A 25844-nucleotide genomic window follows, 5' to 3' on the forward strand; every position below is an offset into this window, starting at 1 on the left:
AAATATTATAAAAAATCCACGCTTACTGAGGTCATTGGGAAAATATTAAAAAAAAAACATTCTTAATGGGGTCATTGGAAAATTATTTAAAAAAAAAATCACGCTTAATGAGGAAAAATATTTAAAAGAAAATCACGCTAAATGAGGAAAAATATTTAAAAAAATCACGCTTAATGAGGAAAAATATTTTTAAAAACAATCCACGCTTAATGAGGTCATTGGAAAATATTTAAACAAAAAACCAGGCTTAATGAGGTCATTGGAAAAATATTTTTAACAAAAATAACTCTTAATGAGGAAAAATATTTTTTAAAAAATCAATGCTTAATGAGGAAAAATATTAAAAAAATCCCCGCTTAATGAAGAAAAATATGTTTAAAAAATCAATGCTTAATGAGGAAAAATATTAAAAAATCCCCGCTTAATGAGGTCATTGGAAAAATATTTTTAAAAAAATGCACGCTTAATGAGGTCATTGGAAAAATATTAAAAAAATCCACGCTTACTGAGGTCATTGGGAAAATATTTAAAAAAAAAAACATTCTTAATGGAGTCATTGGGAAAATATTTAAAAAAAACATTCTTAATGGAGTCATTGGAAAATATGTAAACAAAAAAAACACACTTTATGAGGTCATTGGAAAAATATATTTAAAAAAATCCACGCTCAATGAGGTCATTGGAAAAATATATTTAAAAAAATCCACTCTTAATGAGGTCATTGGAAAAATATATTTAAAAAATCCACGCTTAATGAGGTCATTGGAAAAATATATTTAAAAAAATCCACGCTTAATGGTGTCATTGGAAAAATATTTAAAAAATCTATTCTTAATGGTGTCATTGGAAAAATGTTTAAAAAATCTATTCTTAATGGGGTCATTGAAAACTATTTAAACAAAAAATCCACGCTTATTGAGGTCATTGGAAAAATATTAAAAAAAAACCACGCATATTTAGGTGATTGGAAATATATTTTTAAAAAATCCACTCTTAATGAGGTCATTGGAAATATATTTTTAAAAACACCCACGCTTAATGATGTCATTGGAAAAATATTTTTAAAAAAATATACGCATAATGAAGAAAAATATTTTTTTAAAAAAAATCCACGCTTAATGAGGAAAAATATTTTTAAAAACAATCCAGGCATAATGAGGAAAAATATTTTTAAAAACAATCCAGGCTTAATGAGGAAAAATATTTTTGAAAAAATCCACGCTTAATAAGGAAAAATATTTTTAAAAAAATCCACGCTTAATGAGGAAAATATTTTTAAAAACAATCCACGCTTAATGAGGAAAAATGTTTTTAAAAAAATCCACGCTGAATGAGGTCATTGGAAAAATAGTTTTAAAAAAATCCACGCTTAAGGAGGTCATTGGAAAAATATTTTTAAAAAAATTCACGCTGAATGAGGTCATTGGAAAAATATTTTTAAAAAAATCCACGCTTAAGGAGGTCATTGGAAAAATATTTTTTAAAAAAAATCACGTTTAATGAGGAAAAAATAGGTTTAACAAATCCACGCTCAACGAGGTCATTGGAAAAATATTTTTAAAAAAATCCAAGCACACTGAGTTTATTGGAAAAATATTTAAAAAATCCACGCTTAATGAGGTTATTGGAAAAATGTTTAAAAAATGTTTAAAAAAAACCCACGCACATTGAAGTCATGGGAAAAATATTTTTAAAAAATCCACGCATATTGAGGTCATGGGAAAAATATTTTTAAAAAATCCAAGCTTAATGAGGTCATTGGAAAAATATTATAAAAAATCCACGCTTACTGAGGTCATTGGGAAAATATTAAAAAAACATTCTTAATGGGGTCATTGGAAAATTATTTAAAAAAAAAATCACGCTTAATGAGGAAAAATATTTAAAAGAAAATCACGCTAAATGAGGAAAAATATTTAAAAAAAAATCACGCTTAATGAGGAAAAATATTTTTAAAAACAATCCACGCTTAATGAGGTCATTGGAAAATATTTAAACAAAAAACCAGGCTTAATGAGGTCATTGGAAAAATATTTTTAACAAAAATAACTCTTAATGAGGAAAAATATTTTTTAAAAAATCAATGCTTAATGAGGAAAAATATTAAAAAAATCCCCGCTTAATGAAGAAAAATATGTTTAAAAAATCAATGCTTAATGAGGAAAAATATTAAAAAATCCCCGCTTAATGAGGTCATTGGAAAAATATTTTTAAAAAAATGCACGCTTAATGAGGTCATTGGAAAAATATTAAAAAAATCCACGCTTACTGAGGTCATTGGGAAAATATTTAAAAAAAAAACATTCTTAATGGAGTCATTGGGAAAATATTTAAAAAAAACATTCTTAATGGAGTCATTGGAAAATATGTAAACAAAAAAAACACACTTTATGAGGTCATTGGAAAAATATATTTAAAAAAATCCACGCTTAATGAGGTCATTGGAAAAATATATTTAAAAAAATCCACTCTAAATGAGGTCATTGGAAAAATATATTTAAAAAATCCACGCTTAATGAGGTCATTGGAAAAATATATTTAAAAAAATCCACGCTTAATGGTGTCATTGGAAAAATATTTAAAAAATCTATTCTTAATGGGGTCATTGAAAACTATTTAAACAAAAAATCCACGCTTATTGAGGTCATTGGAAAAATATTTAAAAAAAAACCACGCATATTTAGGTGATTGGAAATATATTTTTAAAAAATCCACTCTTAATGAGGTCATTGGAAATATATTTTTAAAAACACCCACGCTTAATGATGTCATTGGAAAAATATTTTTAAAAAAATATACGCTTAATGAAGAAAAATATTTTTTTAAAAAAAATCCACGCTTAATGAGGAAAAATATTTTTAAAAACAATCCAGGCATAATGAGGAAAAATATTTTTGAAAAAATCCACGCTTAATAAGGAAAAATATTTTTAAAAAAATCCACGCTTAATGAGGAAAATATTTTTAAAAACACTCCGCGCTTAATGAGGAAAAATGTTTTTAAAAAAATCCACGCTGAATGAGGTCATTGGAAAAATAGTTTTAAAAAAATCCACGCTTAAGGAGGTCATTGGAAAAATATTTTTAAAAAAATTCACGCTGAATGAGGTCATTGGAAAAATATTTTTAAAAAAATCCACGCTTAAGGAGGTCATTGGAAAAATATTTTTTAAAAAAAAATCACGTTTAATGAGGAAAAAATAAGTTTAACAAATCCACGCTCAACGAGGTCATTGGAAAAATATTTTTAAAAAAATCCAAGCACACTGAGTTTATTGGAAAAATATTTAAAAAATCCACGCTTAATGAGGTTATTGGAAAAATATTTAAAAAATCCACGCTTAATGAGGTCATTGGGAAAATATTAAAAAAAAAACATTCTTAATGGGGTCATTGGAAAATTATTTAAAAAAAAAAATCACGCTTAATGAGGAAAAATATTTAAAAGAAAATCACGCTAAATGAGGAAAAATATTTAAAAAAATCACGCTTAATGAGGAAAAATATTTTTAAAAACAATCCACGCTTAATGAGGTCATTGGAAAATATTTAAACAAAAAACCAGGCTTAATGAGGTCATTGGAAAAATATTTTTAACAAAAATAACTCTTAATGAGGAAAAATATTTTTTAAAAAATCAATGCTTAATGAGGAAAAATATTAAAAAAATCCCCGCTTAATGAAGAAAAATATGTTTAAAAAATCAATGCTTAATGAGGAAAAATATTAAAAAATCCCCGCTTAATGAGGTCATTGGAAAAATATTTTTAAAAAAATGCACGCTTAATGAGGTCATTGGAAAAATATTAAAAAAATCCACGCTTACTGAGGTCATTGGGAAAATATTTAAAAAAAAAAAACATTCTTAATGGAGTCATTGGGAAAATATTTAAAAAAAACATTCTTAATGGAGTCATTGGAAAATATGTAAACAAAAAAAACACACTTTATGAGGTCATTGGAAAAATATATTTAAAAAAATCCACGCTCAATGAGGTCATTGGAAAAATATATTTAAAAAAATCCACTCTTAATGAGGTCATTGGAAAAATATATTTAAAAAATCCACGCTTAATGAGGTCATTGGAAAAATATATTTAAAAAAATCCACGCTTAATGGTGTCATTGGAAAAATATTTAAAAAATCTATTCTTAATGGTGTCATTGGAAAAATGTTTAAAAAATCTATTCTTAATGGGGTCATTGAAAACTATTTAAACAAAAAATCCACGCTTATTGAGGTCATTGGAAATATATTTTTAAAAAATCCACTCTTAATGAGGTCATTGGAAATATATTTTTAAAAACACCCACGCTTAATGATGTCATTGGAAAAATATTTTTAAAAAAATATACGCATAATGAAGAAAAATATTTTTTTAAAAAAAATCCACGCTTAATGAGGAAAAATATTTTTAAAAACAATCCAGGCATAATGAGGAAAAATATTTTTAAAAACAATCCAGGCTTAATGAGGAAAAATATTTTTGAAAAAATCCACGCTTAATAAGGAAAAATATTTTTAAAAAAATCCACGCTTAATGAGGAAAATATTTTTAAAAACAATCCACGCTTAATGAGGAAAAATGTTTTTAAAAAAATCCACGCTGAATGAGGTCATTGGAAAAATAGTTTTAAAAAAATCCACGCTTAAGGAGGTCATTGGAAAAATATTTTTAAAAAAATTCAGGCTGAATGAGGTCATTGGAAAAATATTTTTAAAAAAATCCACGCTTAAGGAGGTCATTGGAAAAATATTTTTTAAAAAAAATCACGTTTAATGAGGAAAAAATAGGTTTAACAAATCCACGCTCAACGAGGTCATTGGAAAAATATTTTTAAAAAAATCCAAGCACACTGAGTTTATTGGAAAAATATTTAAAAAATCCACGCTTAATGAGGTTATTGGAAAAATGTTTAAAAAAAAACCCACGCACATTGAAGTCATGGGAAAAATATTTTTAAAAAATCCACGCATATTGAGGTCATGGGAAAAATATTTTTAAAAAATCCAAGCTTAATGAGGTCATTGGAAAAATATTATAAAAAATCCACGCTTACTGAGGTCATTGGGAAAATATTAAAAAAACATTCTTAATGGGGTCATTGGAAAATTATTTAAAAAAAAAATCACGCTTAATGAGGAAAAATATTTAAAAGAAAATCACGCTAAATGAGGAAAAATATTTAAAAAAAATCACGCTTAATGAGGAAAAATATTTTTAAAAACAATCCACGCTTAATGAGGTCATTGGAAAATATTTAAACAAAAAACCAGGCTTAATGAGGTCATTGGAAAAATATTTTTAACAAAAATAACTCTTAATGAGGAAAAATATTTTTTAAAAAATCAATGCTTAATGAGGAAAAATATTAAAAAAATCCCCGCTTAATGAAGAAAAATATGTTTAAAAAATCAATGCTTAATGAGGAAAAATATTAAAAAATCCCCGCTTAATGAGGTCATTGGAAAAATATTTTTAAAAAAATGCACGCTTAATGAGGTCATTGGAAAAATATTAAAAAAATCCACGCTTACTGAGGTCATTGGGAAAATATTTAAAAAAAAAACATTCTTAATGGAGTCATTGGGAAAATATTTAAAAAAAACATTCTTAATGGAGTCATTGGAAAATATGTAAACAAAAAAAACACACTTTATGAGGTCATTGGAAAAATATATTTAAAAAAATCCACGCTTAATGAGGTCATTGGAAAAATATATTTAAAAAAATCCACTCTAAATGAGGTCATTGGAAAAATATATTTAAAAAATCCACGCTTAATGAGGTCATTGGAAAAATATATTTAAAAAAATCCACGCTTAATGGTGTCATTGGAAAAATATTTAAAAAATCTATTCTTAATGGGGTCATTGAAAACTATTTAAACAAAAAATCCACGCTTATTGAGGTCATTGGAAAAATATTTAAAAAAAAACCACGCATATTTAGGTGATTGGAAATATATTTTTAAAAAATCCACTCTTAATGAGGTCATTGGAAATATATTTTTAAAAACACCCACGCTTAATGATGTCATTGGAAAAATATTTTTAAAAAAATATACGCTTAATGAAGAAAAATATTTTTTTAAAAAAAATCCACGCTTAATGAGGAAAAATATTTTTAAAAACAATCCAGGCATAATGAGGAAAAATATTTTTAAAAACAATCCAGGCTTAATGAGGAAAAATATTTTTGAAAAAATCCACGCTTAATAAGGAAAAATATTTTTAAAAAAATCCACGCTTAATGAGGAAAATATTTTTAAAAACACTCCGCGCTTAATGAGGAAAAATGTTTTTAAAAAAATCCACGCTGAATGAGGTCATTGGAAAAATAGTTTTAAAAAAATCCACGCTTAAGGAGGTCATTGGAAAAATATTTTTAAAAAAATTCACGCTGAATGAGGTCATTGGAAAAATATTTTTAAAAAAATCCACGCTTAAGGAGGTCATTGGAAAAATATTTTTTAAAAAAAATCACGTTTAATGAGGAAAAAATAAGTTTAACAAATCCACGCTCAACGAGGTCATTGGAAAAATATTTTTAAAAAAATCCAAGCACACTGAGTTTATTGGAAAAATATTTAAAAAATCCACGCTTAATGAGGTTATTGGAAAAATATTTAAAAAATCCACGCTTAATGAGGTTATTGGAAAAATGTTTAAGAAATCCACGCTTAATGAGGCTATTGGAAAAATATTTAAAAAATCCACGCTTAATGAGGACATTGGAAAAATAATTTTAAAAAAATCCACGCATACTGAGATTTTTGGAAACATATTAAAAAGAATCCGCGCTTAATGAGACTATTGGAAAAATATTTTAAAAAAATCCACGCTTAATGAGAACATTGGAAAAATTTTTTGAAAAAATCCACGTTTAATGAGGAAAAAATAGGTTTAAAAAATCCAGGCTTTATGAGGTCATTGGAAAAATATTTAAAAAAAATCCACGCAAACTGAGATTATTGGAAAAATATTAAAAAAAATCCACGTTTAATGAGACTATTGGAAAAATGGTTTTAAAAAAATCCACTCTTAATGAGGTCATTGGAAAAATATTTTTAAAAAAATTCATGTTTAATAAGGAAGGAGGTTTTAAACAATCCACGCATACTAAGATTATTGGAAAAATCCACGTTTATTGACATGGTTGGAAAAACATTTTTGAAAAATCCACGTTTATTGACATGGTTGGAAAAAATATTCTTTGAAAAATCCACGTTTATTGAGATGGTTGGAAAAAATATTATTTGAAAAATCCACGTTATTTGACATGATTGGAAAAATATTCTTTAAAAAATCCACGTTTATTGACAAGGTTGGAAAATTATTCTTTAAAAAATTCACGCTCATTGAGATGGCTGGAGAAAATATTCTGTAAAAAATCCGCGCTTGTTGAGTTGGTGGAAAAATATTATTTAAAACAAGTAAGAAAAGCGTTAAGTTCGGTCGGGCCGAACTTTTTATACCCTCCACCACAAATTTCAGCCATTTCGGTGGATTAATGTGGCCACAACTTTCAAAATACCGAAATTCGGAAGGTACCGTTCTATGGGGGCTATATGATGGCGTGGACCTATACCTACAAATTTCTGGGGGAAAGTTTTATACGCCTAAAGAAGACTAAATACCAAATTTCAGCCATATCGGTGTGATAATGAGACTAAAACGTTCAAAATATCGAAAATCGGGAGATATTGTATTATGGGGGCTATATCAACACGTGGACCTATATAAACATTTTATGGTAGAAATGTTTCTTAGCCTCTGGAAACACAAAATACAAAGTTACAACCGATTCCTTGGTCAAATGGGTCTAATACATTCAAAATATATTAAAATGACGAGTACCTTATATGGGGGTAATACCAAACCAACTAATATAAACCAACTTTGGTAGGAATGTTTTTTGACCAAATTACAACCAATTCGGTGGTAAAATGGGATAAATATCTTAAAAATTCCTTAAAACGACGACGCGTCACGCGTCATTTTGTATGGGGGCTATACGAAAGCGTGGACCTACATAGTCCGCTTTCAATACCAAAAGTCCTACGTACATATAATAGATTTTCCCAACATTTCATCCACCTACGTCGATCCGTTCGGACGCTAGAGTGATTTCCACAGACGGACAGACAGACGGACGGAAATGGCTATATCGATGTAGAATTGCACGCTGATCAAGAATATATATAGTTTGTGGGGTCTACAATGATTATTTCGAGTATTTACAAACGTAGTGACAAACTTAATATACCCCCGTCCTAGGGTGGAGGGTATAAAAACACGCTTACAAAGACATAGAACATGAAGACTAGAGAAGATGCATAATGCAAAAATGTTTATGAAACAAAGTATATAAACATTTTATCAACAACAGGGGTATGTTAATGTTAAAAGCGCCATTAAAGCGAAATTCGGCTTATACAAATTAAAGGAAAGCTAAGATTTGGACTCAGGATTGTATTCCATAGCAGTTTCCAGTTCATTGAGTATGAACTTAGTGTTTAAAATCACGTGAAATGTTAAACGACTTAACAGAATGTTCTTATGATATCAACAGAGCTTAACTCCATCTATTGACAAATGTTAACAATTAAGTTTTCCAATCTTTATGTATTTAAATCTTTGATGCTTAATGAGAGGTTTTGAAAAATATTATTTAAAAAGTACAAACTTACTGAGTTGCCAATTAAGTAAGTCAATAAGAAGTTGAGTATGACATTTGAATATTCTCTTTTCTTATTTCATTCCCTGAAATACCAATTCTTTATGTGCTGAGGGAGCGTATTAGTTACGACAACACTTATACGCCACTCGAAAACATCCCTTTTCAAATAAGTTCATTAACATCAAAATGAGGATATTTTTCATTAGCCATTTCTATTCAATTGTAGTATCAAATGCACTACTATTGTGTTACTATTCCATTGTTGAAAATATATTTCATATTTTCCATAGTTCTGAAAAAGAAAAAAAAATTGCTTACTTTATTCTTCTTCTTTCATTGCATCATTGTTTAAAGAGTTTCTTTACATGTTTTTCTTTTACTTTTGCCCTTAAGTTCTTTTTTCAGTTAAGAACTTTTGTCGGAAGTATGTTTTTTTGTACGTTCTCATCTTCTCTTGCATGCTCATATCCTTCTGTTTCTTATTTAAGTACTTTATGTGTGTGTTGTAGTTATGTACTGTTGCCATTTACCATAGTTACTTACACGTACATATAAATATGTATGTGTGTGTACATGTTAATATATGGTATAAGGCACCCTATTACATTCATAATTTGTTGTAAAAACAACAAATAGTATATATTTTTGTGCCAAATATTTTTTCTTTTTTCCCAAAAGAAAAAAAAGAAAATGAAAATTCTTGTTCTGTGTTGCATTTTAGCCAAATGTACGCAGTTAAGGAATTTTAGCTTCAGTTGCAGTAAAAACCCGACAAGCATGCCAGTTAGAGATGGAGAAAGAGAGGCAGAGAAAAGAAGAAAACGGTCGTTGCAGTATACATTACCATCATCTACCAAGAAGTGCGTATAAATTTCATAACTAAAAGACAACAATGGTAATAACAACAATAACACTACAAACACCAACACCAACAGCTATGTGAGTTCAGATTAAAGTAGTTCTTACAAAGGAGTAAATTTAAAATAACTACAAGAATAGTTTTTACTGCTGCAGTTCCTTATTATTTTGTTCTTTTTTTGAGCAAAGAAAAAAATGCTAGCAAAAAAAACTTTCATACCAAATAATCAACAAAAAAGGCCAACCACCCTTTTTGGGTAACAAAAATTCTATTGAGGATAGAACGTCATATTAAAGAGCAATGTTCGGTACATTGACACTGTTTGGTTTTGGATTACATTGGTTTTGTCGTTCTTATTCTATGAACTAGGGAATTTTTTATTATAAAAACAAATTTAAAAATTGCTTTGCATATGTTTTTTGAACTAAATGAACTATGAAAATATTGTTTATGTGCAGTAATGAAAAGTAAGAGTTGAAAAATGTTATTACTTGTATCTTTCGTCGTTGACTTTAATTTAATTTATGGGGAATTTTTTTTATTGTCAAGAAAGTCCATTATAAATTGTTGCATAAGAGAATTTTGTAAATGTAGTTTGAGTCTGAAATATGGAGTGGAATAAATTTGCTTCAAAACTGCAAGTGCAATATTTATTTTTAAAGAGGAATTAAAATCAAAATAATGAGCTTTGAAATGGACCATACAAATATTTGGGGTAATATGGGGCGTATAAGTGTTGACAATACGTATACGCAACACATAACTATTCAGCATCATGTTATCTGTTACATACTTTAGGGAACTCTTGTTGTGTGGGTGCATGGTTTTGTTAATGAGCCGACAGATGATTTAGTTAGAACTGTTTAAAATATTAAGAATTTCTAATCAAATAATTAATAATTTAATTGAAAATCTATGGAAATTGTTGAAATCCTAAAAATTATCGAGTGATGAATTAGGGGTTACTGATTCTTTAAGGATGACCCTTAACAAGGATTAATTTATTTTAATAAATATTTTTTGCTCGATGTGTAACATCCTAGGTGATTTTCTTCAATTCCTTTAAAATCGTGGCTGTTGTTCTCGAAGATTTTCACTCAGTTATAAGTAATATTTAATTTATATAATATATAGATATTGAAGCAGACCTCCTAGTTTTTAAAATATCCAGATAAGTCTTCTTCTCAAAAGATCTGTCTTTTATTCAAAAAATAAAACACACATATACTTAAACTTACCATTAATATACACGATATGCCAAATGGATAACACCACCATGTTTCAAGTGTTATTGTTGTTGTATTACTATATACAATGAATAGAGCATCAGTGCAAAGTTTGATTAACAGCAGGCAGCCAGTGCGATACAATAGACCAATTCTGAAAATACGGCAAAAACGGTTTTGTTATTATTGTTGGTGTGTGTGAAAATAACACCAGTGCGAAAAATAAGAGAATAAAAATAAAATTGCAATATTTTGTTTTGTTTGTATTACATATTTTATTTTTTTCGCCAAGTAAATGTTCAAGTTAATAACTAAAAACAAAAGCTAAAAATAAGTATGTTTGTGAGTCTGCGATACCCAGTGAAAATTTCAGGAAACTTATGTCCGAATAATCAAGAGGTATATAATAAATAGATATTATGAATTTATTTCGAATTATACTGGGGAGTTTAATTTTTTAAAACGTTCTAGGTCTGAAAAAGTTTTTTAGAAAATTTTTTGTTGTTGTTTTGTTGTTTTTCTAAAAAATCTACGATACGAAAGCTACCAATATTTTTTTCTAAAAAAACTACGAGCTCACAAGAATGTTTTTTAAAAAGCTTAACGAGCTGAAAGCTCTATAGCATTTTTTTTTATCAAACTCTACGAGCCGAAAGCTCTATAGCATTTTTTTTATCAAACTTTACGAGCTGAGAGCTCTATAGAATTTTTTCGAAAAAACTCTACTAGCAGAAAGCTGTATAGATTTTTTAAATTCTACAACCCGAAAGCTCTTTATAATTTTTTTCTTAAAACTCTACGATCAAAAAGCTCCATAGATAGCTAGATAGAAAAATATTCTTAAAAACTCCATGAGGTGAAAGCTCTATATAGTAATATCTATGAGCGGAAAGGTCTATAGAACAATGTTCTTAAAAACCCTACAGATAAATATTCTTAAAAACTTCACGGACCGAAAGGTCTATAAAAATACTCTTAAATACTCTACGAGGAGAAAGCTCTTTAGAAGGTATTCCTTAAAACTCTACGAGCCGAAAGCTCCATAAAAATATTATAAAATACTCTACGAATCGAAAGCTCTTCAGAAAACATAATCAGAAAACTGTACGAACCGAAAGGTCCTTACAAAATATTATGTATATATATATATATATATATATATATATATATATATATATTAGGGTGGGGCGATTTATGTGGAAGCAAAAAAACCTTAATGAGCCCTTCGCGTTTCTGATACCTGGGATTGAACTGAGCAAAAAAGTCCACTGAACCATATATCTACCGCGAAAATCGAGCCTCCCGATTTTGACTTTAAGTTTTTTATTGACGTTTTTTGGATATTTTGGCATATAACAGCCAAACCATTGAGATTTTCGATCCAACACAAAGACGAACATTGTAGCCAAGACAGTAATTGAAAACACTCTAATACATCGCGAAAGCATTGGAACGCTCCTTCAGGCAGTTTTGGCCCTAAGAATGTGCAAACTTTTCGGAAAATGTCGATAAATGACATTGTGCTACAAAATTTGACCCGAAAAATATTCAAGTGTTCTGATGCAAAATTATATCGTGTTGGGATCCGTGGACAACGACAATGCCTTTATTTCGTTTGGGTCACTTCGTTTTATTTTTTTATAACGGTAAAAGTAGTGAAAATCTGGGTTTCTTACATTTTCAAATTTAAACGGGCATATCTTATTTTTTCCACAACGGATTTCTTTTGATCTTTCTTCCTTTTAAAGGGGTGAATACTCTCTTTTGAATAAGCTGTTATTATTTTAAATCGGTTAACAAATGGCTAAGTTATAGTGGTTTATGTCTGAAAAACCCCACAAAAAACCTATAAAGGAATTTCTCATAATTTTCAAAAATATAATGTTTTTTTGTTTTGTTCAATATTTATTTTGAAAATTATGAGAAATTCCTTTATAGATTTTTTGTGGGGGTTTTCAGACATAAACCACTATAACTTAGCCATTTGTTAACCGATTTAAAATAATAACAGCTTATTCAAAAGACAGTATTCACCCCTTCAAAAGGAAGAAGGATGAAAAGAAATCCGTTGTGGAAAAAATAAGATATGCCCGTTTAAATTTGAAAATGTAAGAAACCCATATTTTCACTACTTTTACCGTTATAAAAAAAATAAAACGAAGTGACCCAAACGAAATAAAGGCATTGTCGTTGTCCATGGATCCTAACACGATATAATTTTGCATCAGAACACTTGAATATTTTTCGGGTCAAATTTTGTAGCACAATTTCATTTATCGACATTTTCCGAAAATTTTGCACATTCTTAGGGCCAAAACTGCCTGAAGGAGCGTTCCAATGCTTTCGCGATGTATTAGAGTGTTTTCAATTACTGTCTTGGCTACAATGTTCGTCTTTGTGTTGGATCGAAAATCTCAATGGTTTGGCTGTTATATGTCAAAATATCCAAAAAACGTCAATAAAAAATTTAAAGTCAAAATCGGGAGGCTCGATTTTCGTCGTAGACATATGGTCCAGTGGACTTTTTTGCTCAGTTCAACCCCAGGAATCAGAAGCGCGAAGGGCCCATGAAGGTTTTCAAATCGCCCCGGCCTAATATATATATATATATATATATAATATATAACTCTACGAGCCAAAACTGCTTAAAAAATATTATTAAAAAATCTACGAGCCGAAAGGTCATTAGAAAATAATATTAAAAGTCCCAAGTGCTGAAAATCTATATAAATATATTCTCAAAAAACTCCATGAGCTGAAAGCTCTAGTATTTTTTTTCTTAAAATCTCCACTAGCTGAAAGCTCTAGTATTTTTGTAAATTCCACGAGCTTAAAGCCCTAGTCATTTTTTTAAATTCCACGAGCTGAAAGCTCTAGTATTTTTCTAAACTCCGCGAGCTTAAAGCTCTAGTATTTTTTTAAACTCCACGAGCTGAAAGCTCTAGTATTTTTCTAAAATCCGCGAGCTTAAAGCTCTAGTATTTTTTTAAACTCCACGAGCTGAAAGCTCTAGTAATTTTTTTCTTAAAAACTCCACGAGCTAAAAGCTCTAGTAATTTTTTTCTTAAAAACTCCACGAGCTAAAAGCTCTAGTAATTTTTTTCTTAAAAACTCCACGAGCTAAATGCTCTAGTAATTTTTTTCTTAAAAACTCCACGAGCTAAAAGCTCTAGTAATTTTTTTTCTTAAAAACTCCACGAGTTAAAAGCTCTAGTATTTTTTTAAACTCCACGAGCTGAAAGCTCTAGTAATTTTTTTCTTAAAAACTCCACGAGGTAAAAGCTCTAGTACTTTTTCTCTTAAAAATTCCACGAGCCGAAAGCTCTGTTAATTTTGTTCTCAAAGACACCACGAGCTGAAAGCTTTTAGAAAGAAATGTATACAAACTCTACGAGCTAAAAACTCTATAGAAAAATATTCTTAAAAACTCCAAGAACCGAAAGCTTTATAGACGACAAAAAAAAATAGCAACTCGAACTGAAAGAGATCTTAAAAATTCCTAAAAGCTCTATACAAAAATATTTTTAAAAAGTCCACGAGCCAAAAGCTGTATAGAAATTTTTTTTATTAAAAACTTCATGAGCTGAAAGCTCTATAGAATTTTGTTTTAAATTTCGTGTGTTGAAAGCTCTTTAAAAAAATTTTCTTAGAATATAGGGCTTTCGAAACTCCTCAAGCTTAAAGCTCTGCAGAAAAATATTCTTAAGCATTTTTTTAACTCCACGACCTCTGTAAAACTCCGCACTATAGGCAAAGGTGTCGAAAGCTATTTTGGAAAATATTTTTACAAATATTAAAAAATCCAAATATTAAAAAAATCCATATATTAAAAAATCCTTATATATAATTATATAATAAATTTAAGCGTTAAAAGATCAATGGAAAAATATTTCTTAAAACAGAAAGCTTATAAAAACATTTCTAAAGCAAATTTCGAAAGGGCTTTGGAATGTCAATTTTTGAAAGCTCTTTGGAAATATTGTATTTTACTTTTATGTTAAAACTTTAGTGATAAAACTCAACATATGGACATTTTTTTCGAAAAGTTACTCTTAAAATGTTAAAAATGTGTTTTTTGTTTTGTAAAAATATATAAATTTAAGCATTGAAAGCTCTCTTAAAAAAATAATTTTGGAAAATATTTTTACAAATATTAAAAAAATCCACGTGTTGAAAGCTCCTTATAAAACATATTATTATATAATAATAATATAGTCCCTGGAAAAAATATTTCTTAAAAAAAAGAAAGCTTATAAAAAACATTTCTAAAGCAAAATTAGAAAGCACTTTGGAAAGTAAATTTTTGAAAGCTATTTGGAAATAGTATCTTTTGCTTCTGTGTTAAAACTTTAGTGATAAAACTCAACGTATGGAATTTTTTTTTAGAAAAGTTATTCCAAAAATCAAAAAAGTTATTCCTAAAATTTTAAAAATATATAAATTTAAGCGTTGAAAGCTCTCTTGAAAAAAAAACGTTATTCCTAAACAGTCGAAAGCTTTTTAGTTTTTGGCAAAACATATTTTTCGAAAGCTATTTGGAACATATTTTTACAAGAATAAAAACGCCACTTGTTAAAAACTCTTTGGAGAATATCTTAAAGAAATTGTAGTGTTGAAAGCTCTTTGAAAAGAATATTTCTAAAACAAAATTCAAAAGATCTTTGGAAAAAATATTTGTAGCCTTTTGGAAAATATGTTTTTAAGATAATGAAAACGCGTTGAAAAAATATTTTTAAACAATATTCGAAAGCTCTTTGGGAAAAATATTTTTAGGCTTTTGAAAAATATATTCTTAAAATAATTTTCAAAATCCAAATGTTGAAGTTTATGGCCAAACCATTCATAAAATACGTGGCAAAGGCTGTTTGAAAAAATTGTCTTAAATCTCCAGGAATGGAAAGCTTTTTGAAAAGTATTTCTTAAAATATTATTACAAAGCCGCATTATATTACAAAGCCAAAAATATCAACATTTTGAAAGCTCTTTGGAGAATATTCTAAAAGAAAATCAAGTGTCGAAAGCTTATTGTGTAAAACAAAATTCGAAAGATCTCCTTTAACATGTTTTTCTTTTGAAAAAAAAATAGTGTTATGGCCTGTTTCACTAAGACGATTTGAATTCAAATTCGTTCGAATTACTACAAAACTTCTGTTTTTTTTTTAAATATTTGAATTGTTTGTATTCTCAATCCAATAAACATTTCCCACAACAACAGGAGTTTGAATGTAATTCTATAGAATTTGTATTCGAGTCGTCTTAGAGAAACCGGCCTATAAACCAATTTTGGAAAAGTTATTCTTGAAATTTTAAAAATATACATTGGAAAGCATTTTAATAAAGATATTCTTAAAAATCCGTGCTTCGAAAGCTCTTGGAAAAAAATATTAAAATTCACTTATATTCTCTTTTAGAAACGTATTGTTAAAAAGCTCTTGTTCAAAATTTTTTTTAACTTATCAATGCGTCGAAAGCTTATAGGAAAAATATTATGGAAAACATTATGTGTTGCCAGCTCTTTGGTAAAATATTTTTACAAATATTCACAAGACTAAGTGTTTAAATCAATGGATTATATTCTTGAAAATATTTCAAAAATCCTTTTGAAAGCTTTTTTTTTAATATTTTTTAATTAATAAAAGATAAGATAAGCACAGAAAAATATGTCAGAAATTATTTTAAAAATACACACTTTAATAGCTTTAAAAAAATAAATAAAAAACTAGTGTTAAAGCTCTATAAATTCTTAATAATATTTTAAAAATGCACGTTGTGAAAGCTTTTTTGAAAAATACTCTTAAGAAATCATCGCATCGAAAGCTCTTTAGACAATTATATTATTGAAAGAATTTTTAAAAATAGAAAAATTCCCGTATTGAATCCTCTTTGGAAATATATTCTCAAAACCATTTCTGAAGCTCTTTTGAAATAATACTCTTAAAATTTTCCACATTTTATAAAAATGTTCAGTGTTGAAAGCTCTTTAGAAAATTATTCCTGAAAATCCACCTACCGAAAGCTCTATGGAAAGACTATTTTTAAAATATCCACACATGAAAGAACGCTCTTCGGAAAATATACTACTTAGTTTTTTATAATCATGGAAATATTGATAGATCTTCGAAAAAATATTTTTTTTAATAATTAACATGCCAACTGCTCTTTGCAAAAAATATTCTTAAAAATTCCCAGTCTTGAAAGCTCCTTAGAAAATTATTCCTAAAAATTCAAGTACCGAAAACTCTATGAAAAAATTTTCTTTAAATATCCACACATGGAATAAAGCTTTTCGGAAAATATACTACTTAATTTATTACATACATACATATGTTCCCACAACATCCCCGAAGGGACAAGGAGACTTCTCTCATATCAATGAGTGCACGCCGATTCATATTGGCTCAATGATATGGGACCTACTTTTTATTGCCGAGTCCGAACGGCGTGTCTTACGACACCACTTGTAGAGAAGTTTTTGATGGCTTAAATGTCGCCAGCATTACTGAGGGGGAATTTTGCCACCGTTGAAAATTTGATGTTGCTTGGCCTGGGATTCGAACCGCAGACCTTCTGAGTGCAAGGCGGACGTGCTAACCATTGCACCACGGTGGCCCCCAATTAACTTAATTTATTATAAACCTGGAAATATTGATAGATCTTCGAAAAAATATTTTTATTTTTTTTTTAAATAATTCACATGCCAAAAGCTCTTTTCAAAAAATATTCTTAAAAATTCGCAGTCTTGAAGGCTCCTAAGAAAAGTATTCCTGAAAATCCAACTACCGAAAGTTCTATGAAAAATGTTCTTAAAATATACACAAATGGAAAAAGCTATTCGAAAACTATATTATTTAATTTATTATAAACATGGAAATGTTGAAAGATCTTCGAATTTTTATTCATTTTTTAAAACAATTTACATCTCATTTTCCAAAAAAAAAAAAAAAATATTCTTAAAAAATCTTCTTTAAAAGTTTCCGTGTCAACGGAAAAATATTCTTAAACTTTTTCTTGGAATATTCTTAAAAATATTCTCACAAAGCTCTTTGAAAGGGTATTTTTAAAAACCACATATTTAAAGCTCTTTGGAAAAATTCTTCCTACACGTATTCTACAAATCCAGGCGTTGAAAGCTACTTGGAAATATATGTATACTTAAAAATTCCACGTGTTAAAAGCTCTACGAAAAATATTTCAAATTTAAGTTTAAAAAACTGTTAAAAAAAACCAAGTGTTAAAAGCTCCCTGGAAAATATTTAGTTTAGTTTGGCTATACGCTTTTCAAAAATAAAAATCAATGTTATAATTTTTAATTTATTTAATTTATTTTCCAATATTTCGATTGGAATCTCCAATCATCATCAGGGAATTAAAGAAAGTTGTCATTGCCTAATCGTCAGCGAACTTACTTCAACAACAACAACCTTTTTGTATTCTGAAAACATTCACGTGTAAAAATAGCATGGAAAAATATTAACAAAAATCCAAGTGTAAAAAACATTTTGGAAAAAATATTATTGAATAAAATCCGAGTGCAAAATAATCTTTGGAAAAGTATCCTCAAAATCCAACTGTTGAAAGCTCTTTTTAAAAATATTTTGTTTAAATCGACATTTCGAATGGACGCTTCAATGGGTCTTTGGAAAGCTCTTTGGGAAAATATTTTTCAAAAATAAAGTGTCCAAAGCTCTGTGAAAAAATTATTCTTAAACAATTGTCGCGCCGAAAGCTCTTTGGAAAAAATGTAGTTAATAACAACTGTGTTCCAAGCTCTTGGGAAACCGTTCATAAAAAATAAATAATCGTTTGAAAATAATTTTTAAAAAATCCAATGTTGGAAGATTTGAGCTTTGAAAAAATATTTTTTGAAAAATCCAACCTTCGGCACAAAAATTAAATTTTTAAAAAGTCCTTGACATTTTTTTGAATTTGTTTGTCCTTTGATCTATATATTTGCCATGCATATAAATAAATATGTTCACTGGGTAATCATTTAGCACTACCGCCTACATACCTTTGCCTCATGGCTGTATTGAATTTATCCAGTTGATGTTGTTGATGTATTGGTGTTGATTGCTGCTGTTGTTGTTGATGTGGCATGGCTATAGCGGAACTGTTTGTGCCACCTCCGACACCACCAGCTCCACCACGACGATTTTTATGCCAAAGCCATAAAAGTTTTTTGATTAAAATCGCAAATAGAGCAAAAAATAACAAAATGAACAAAATATCAACGCACAGAAACAAAATAAAACTTAAGGATGGACCAATCATGCCGGAATTCGGTGACGTGGAGGAGAAGTCACTTGAACTACCCAACGCATAGATATCTTCATTTTGATGATCCAAGTTAAGCATAGAGTGTAGGGATAGATGAGGATTTTGGGTGCGTGTTGATGATGACGAAGACGACGACCATAACGTAGATGGTGAGATGGAAGCTTTTGAGGTATAGGAAGTGGCGGCCATTGTTGCTGTATCCGCATTATACACCATCGTTGTGGCATTAAATTCCAACACACTATCACCATTACTTAACAAAGGTGGTTCGGTGGTGCTAAGCATAGCTGTTGTTGGTGTTAAATGACTGCGTAATGTTGCAAAACCATCTGTAATTGTTGTCGTTGTGGAGGATGATGACGATGATGCTGCTGTTGTTGTACTATAACTCCCACCAGGACCATAGTAGCTACTAGCAGCTGTTGTTGTCATAGCTGCCATTGTTGAAGCCATGGAATGGCTCATAATTTCCAACCACCAGTTTTGTGGCCATTTACCGTTAATTGTACAAATTAAAGGCGATGTTATCGCAAATAGTAAGGGCAGCAGCCAACTAATACCAATTGCTCCTCTAACACCAGATGCGGCCATTGTCGTTTGTTTCCCGCTACTGCTGCCATTACTTCTTCGTATGGTTGCTTTAGTAAATCTAGCCGGTGGTTTTAGCAGAGCCGATGCTGAACGTCTCAGTAGTGTATGCTGTGAATTACCATCATTGTGCGATGCCACCGAATCTTTGCGTTTCTGGTGAACTGGTGTCGTGGTACTGGCACTAATTTGTGTAATACTTATATTATTGCTGCTGGCCAAAGAATCAGATGTTGCAGATGAGGATGCCGTCGACAATGGTGTTGTGGCCTTTTCTTGGTCCATTTTGGAATGTTTGGTTTTCTTTAGCGTTGACGTTGTTGCAGCGTTTGGTGTTTTGTGTGGCGATCCGCTGGCCATGGTTGTCATTATGTTAGTGGTGGCGTTACCAGCTGTTGTTGCTGAATTTGCTGCGGATTTCTTATTTAGTTGATGATGTTGCTGCTGCTGTGAATGTTGATGGTGGTGCATTACCTTTTTGGGCACCAATTCTGAGTGTATCACTAATGCAATAGCAATTAGTGTTGAGATACCTAGGAGTAGTAGTGATGCCAATGATGAACTAATTACTGGTTGCCAGTTCTGCAAATAAAGAACGAAAGAAAAGGAAATAGACGAAGAAAAGCATTAACAAAATAAAATAGAACTCTAGGTAATTGCAATAAAAAATAAGTTGTAAAAAATCCTATGGAAAATTGTAATTGTAAGGGGGAATATGTAAATTAAATTAATAAATTCCTCAGTAAACGTACCGCAATGTGATCACTGATCATCATGGATAAGATCCACCTATAATTTCGCGAGATTGAAAGGATATTAAACGTAACATTAAAGTGTTTTGTTTGTTTTTCCCTCAGACCTGATAGTATTAATATAACTGGCAATTGCTTTAATACGCGTTGTAGTCTAAAAAATCCAGCTTTCTAAAGCAATTCACAAGAATTGACGTGACTAAAGATTTTTGGAAAACAAATGTAAATATTCTTTAAAAATCCACATCCAGAGGTCTAAAACACATTGGAAATTTTTATCAAAATTCAAAATTCTTCTTTAAAAAATCTTAAAAATGTATTTGACTGGCTAAAGAAAATATTTCTTTAATACCCAGTAGTGCGATTCTCTAACTCATTTTTTGAGTTACCGACAAATGTCATGGTGCTCTTGAAACAATTTTAAATGAAAGGTGCTTACACCTTGGAAGTTTTTGCGGATTCTGAAACTACAATGTTCATAGATGAGAAAAATCAAAAAACAAAAAAAAAAAAAAAAATCGCCGGAGCACTTTTTAAATAAATCGCGATTTAAGTTGACATTTTTAAGGGTTGTTTAGGTTTTCACGATTTTGCTTAAAAACTGCAAGCAAAAAACTCAAAAGTTGTGTTATCTGTTTAACAAAAAAATAATTATGAAAATATCTCTATCCGTTCAAAAGTTACAGAATTTTGACCAGGAAAAAACGACTCTGAACCACTGTGCGTCGCTAACTTTCCAAAAAATATCGTTAATATGAGTTAGAGAATCGCACTACAGGTCTCTTAAGCTCTCTGGCAAAGTTTGAAAAAATTTCTTAGAAATTCCAGCTGTGTGGAATTGTTTTTAAAATTGCTTAATTTTTTATTTTTAAATCCAGATGTCCAGAACTCTTTGGAAGAAGCTTCAAATATATTGTTAAAAATCCACGTGTTTGGAAAAAGTTATTTTTTTAATATTAAAAAATAATACATTTTTAAAAATATTTTTTGAAACGCTACTTAGTGTCTGCCGAAAAAAATATTCTTCAAAAATGTACGTGTTAAAACTCTTTGGAACAAATTTAGAAGAATTGCTTAAAAAATGTGACAAAAGCTCTTTGGAATAAATTAAATATTCTTAAAAAAAAAACAGGTGTCTAAAGCTCTATGGATTTTTTTAAAAATTGTTTATGCAGAATCCAGGTTTCTAAAGCTTTTAGAAAAGTTTCAAAAGTTTTATTAAAAACATCCACGTGTTAAAGCTCCTTGGATTTAGTTTAAATATTCATTAAAAATCCATGTGACTAAAGAAAACTCTTTGGGATACGTTTCAAAAATATTTAAACAAAATCCTTGTTGAAGTTCTTTGGTCATTTTTTAAAATCTTGCTTAAAAATTCGGATAACTAAAAAACCGTCTTCGAAATATTTTTTTAAGATCTTCTTCCTAAAGCTTTGTGGAAAAAAATTCTTCTCTTTGAGAAAAATATACCTAAAAATTCTTTGGATTTTTTTAATATTCTTTAAAAATCCTAAAGCTAAGTTGAAAACATTTATTGTCTTTGGAAAAAACTATTCTTAAAAAATCCACGTATTGAAATCTTTCTGGAAACATATATTTTAAAAAACCACGCATTCGAATCTCTTTGAAATAATATGTTATTGAAAAATCAGGTGTTCGAAGATGAAATACTCTTTAAAAAATCACATGTCTATCTATAGCTGTTGAAAGTTTAAAAGTCAATAAAATTTTTTTTTTGGAAAAATGTACAAAAATGCTAATGATAAAGTTTTGTATGTATTCTTTAAAAAATACAGGTGTCTAAAGTTATATGGAATTTTTTTAAATATTGTTTAAGAATCCAGGTTTCTAAAGCTTTTAGGAAAAGTTTCAAAAGTATTACTAAAAACATCCACGTCTTAAAGCTCTTTGGATTTTGTTTAAATTATCCTTAAAAATCCAAATTAAAATTTTTATTTTGTTTAAATATTTTTGAAACTTAAAGTTCATTGGTATTTTTTTTAAATGTTTCTTAAAAATTCAGGTGACTAAAAAACCGTATTCGAAATATTTTTTAAAATCTTCTTTAATAATCCTAAAGCTCTGTGGAAAAAGTTTATTCTCTTTGGGAAAAATATACCTAAAAATTCTTTGGATTTTTTAATATTCTTTAACAACCCTAAGCTAAGCGGAAGAAATGTATTGTCTTTGGAAAAAACTATTCTTAAAAAATCCACGTACTGAAATTTTTCTGGAAACATATATTTTAAAAAACCACGCATTCGAATCTCTTTGAAATAATATGTTCTTGAAAAATCAGGTGTTCGAAGACTGAATACTCTTTAAAAAATCCACATGCCTATAGCTTTTGAAAGTTTAAAAGTCTATGGGAAATCCACGTTATAAAAGCTTTTTGAAGAAATATTCATGTTAAAAGCTTTCTGAACAAATATTCCTGTTAAAAAATTATGAAAAATCCGCTTAATATCTTTTAAGAAAATTTCTTTGAACACGAAAAATATATTCTACAAATACACGAGTACATGAGTTGAAAGAGTTTTGAACAAATATTCTACAAATCTACGTGTTAAAAGTTCAACATGTCGAAAGCTTTTAGGGAAATATTCTTAAAAGTTGTTTGTAAAAATATTCATAAACATTACGTGTGTCGGAAGCTCTTCAAAAATGTTAAAAATATTCAGAAACTCTCTACCAGGTGGAAAAATATCCTTAAACGTCGAAAGCTCTATAAGCTTTTCAAAAACAATATATTTTATATTGTTAAAAGCTCTTTGAAAATGCACGGATTAAAAGCTTTTAAACGAACAATTTGGAATAATTCACGTAATGAAGGCTCCATGATTTTTATACCTTCCGCCATAGTATGGGGGGAATATTAAGTTTGTCATTCCGTTTGTAACTACTCGAAATAATCATTGTAGACCCCATAAACTATATTTATCCATGTCCATATTTAGCCATGTCCGTCCGTCTGTTCGTCTGTGGAAATCACTCTAGCTTCCGAATGGATTGAAGTAGGTGGATGAAATTTTGGTAAAATCTATTATATGTATGTAGGACTTTTGGTATTGAAAGCGGGCTATGTAGGTCCACGTTTTCGTATAGCCCCCATACAAAGTGACGCGTAGTCTTTTAAGAAAATTTTAGGATATTTGTCCCATTTGACCACCGAATTGGTTGTAATTTGGTATTTTGTGTCTCCAGAGGCTAAAAAATATTTCTACCAAATTTTGTTTATATAGGTCCACGTTTTGGTATAGCCGCCATATAATGCCCCATATATAGTACGCTTCATTTTAAGATATTTTGAATGTATAAGACCCATTTGAGCACCGAATTGGTTGTAATTTGGTATTTTGTGTCTCCAGAGGCTAAAAAACATTTCTACCAAAGTTTGTTTATATAGGTCCACGTTTTGGTAGATCCCCCATATTACGCCCCATATATTGTACGCGTCACTTTAAGATATTTTGAATGTATTAGTCACATTTAACCACAGAATGGGTTGTAAGTTTGTATTTTGTGTTTCCATAGGCTAAGAAATATTTCTACTATTAAATTTTTATATAGGCCCAGGTTTTGATATAGACCCCATAGGGCGATATCTCCCGATTTTCGGTATTTTGAAGGTTTTAGCCGCATTATCGCAGCGAAATGGCTGAAATTTGGTATTTATATATTTGGGTGTATAAAACTTTCCCTCGGAAAATTGTGGGTATAGGTCCATGCCTTCATATAGACCCCATAGGACGGTACCTCCCGATTTTCGGTATTTTGAACGTTGTGGCCTCAATATTCCACTGAAATTACTGAAATTTGGTGGTTAGTCTTCATTTGGGGTATAAAACATTCCATATGCAATTTGTCGGTATAGATCTACGCCTTCATATACCCCCCATAGAACGAATTCGGAAAATTGTAAATATTGGTCCATGTTTTGGAAAGAACAAAAATATCGCCCCATATTAACTGTTTTGAAGGGAGTATTATCAGTTGAGATATATGTACTACCTCTGCAATAAAAGGAAGAGTTTAGTACTTTCATAAACGAAATAAAACTAATTATTCCTATACACTTCAATACAGTTCGTGGTGGAGGGTATAAAAAGTTCGGCCCGGCCGAACTTAACGCTTTTCTTACTTGTTTTTTTTTTCAAAATTTCACTCTTAAAATTATTCATTTCTGTGTATTTTTTCGAAAGCTTTATGGAGTATATTCTTAAATTCCACGTGTTTTAGAATTTCTTTTTTCAAAACCTTTATGAAAAAAGTTTCTAAAAATTCACGTGTCCTTGGAATATTTTTCGAAAGCTTTATAGAAAAATATTCTTAGAAAGCCACCTTCTATGGATTTTTTTTTGTGAAAGCTTTGTTGCAAAAGTTCTTAAATATCAAAGTGTCTTTTGAATTTTTTGTCGAAAGCTTTATGGAAAAATGTTCATAAAAAGCTACCTGTCTCTTGAAATTGCTAAGAATCAAAAGCTTTTTTTTTTGTAAAAATGTTCTAAAAATTTACTTGTAATAGCCTTAAATAATTGAAAGCTCCTTAGGAAAAATATTATTAAAAACTGCACCTGTCAAAAGCCCTTTAGAAAAAAAATATTATTAAAAATGCCCTTGCCAAAAGCTCTTTGCAAAAAAATATTATTTAAATAATCCAAATGTGAAAAGCTCCTTCAGAAAAAAATATTTTAAGAAAGCCACTTATTGAAAACAAATATTCAGCAAAAATACATGTGCCGAAAGCTCTTTGGAATATTTTGTCGATACCTTATTGAAAAAATATTATGAAAACGCGTTAAAATCAATTTGTAAAATTATTTAAAAAAAATCGACTAGTCGGAAGCTCTTTAGAAGATATTATTAGAAATGTCTTGGTCGAAAGCTCTTTGAAAAAAAATTAAAGTGTCAAAAGCTCCTTCGGAAAAAATATTCATTAAAAATTCAGAAAAAAATATTTTTTAGAAAGCCACTTATTTAAAACGAAATATTCAGCAAAAATACATGTGCCGAAAGCTCTTTGGAATATTTTGTCGATACCTTTTTAAAAAAATATTATGAAAACGCGTCGTAAAGCAATTTGTAAAATTATTTTAAAAAATCGGCTTGTCGAAAGCTCTTTACAAGATATTATTAAAAATGTATTGGTCGAAAGCTCTTTGGAAACAAATCTGAAAAAAATCAAAAAATTCCCTTGCCAAAAGCACTTTGCAAAAAAAAAAAATATTTAAAAAATCCACGTGTAAACAGCTCCTTCAGAAAAAAATATGTTAAATAAAGCCACTTATTGCAAACAAAATATTCTGCAAAAATACATGTGCCGAAACCTCTTTGGAAAATTTTGTCGATAGTTTTTCGAAAAAATATTATGAAAACGCGTCGAAAAGCAAGTTGTAAAATTATTTAAAAAATCGGCTTGTCGGATGCTCTGTACAAGATATTATTAAAAATGTATTTGT

General features: G+C 29.2%; 1 protein-coding gene across 1 annotated transcript in view; it reads right to left on the bottom strand.

The window, feature by feature from the left end:
• The window catches only part of LOC141394063 (uncharacterized), a 917654-nt gene that overhangs the window by 56799 nt on the left and 835011 nt on the right, over positions 1-25844 (bottom strand). The window contains exons 19-20 of the mRNA XM_073967887.1: positions 18780-20215; positions 10781-10922 (exon numbers count right to left, since the gene is read on the bottom strand). Coding sequence (XP_073823988.1) covers positions 10781-10922; positions 18780-20215 — 1578 coding nt within the window. The remainder of the gene's footprint in view (positions 1-10780; positions 10923-18779; positions 20216-25844) is intronic.

The sequence above is a fragment of the Musca autumnalis genome, unplaced genomic scaffold (genome assembly GCF_047663935.1).
Source record: "Musca autumnalis isolate F117 unplaced genomic scaffold, ASM4766393v1 scaffold_2, whole genome shotgun sequence".
NCBI classification, from domain to species: Eukaryota; Metazoa; Arthropoda; class Insecta; order Diptera; family Muscidae; genus Musca; species Musca autumnalis.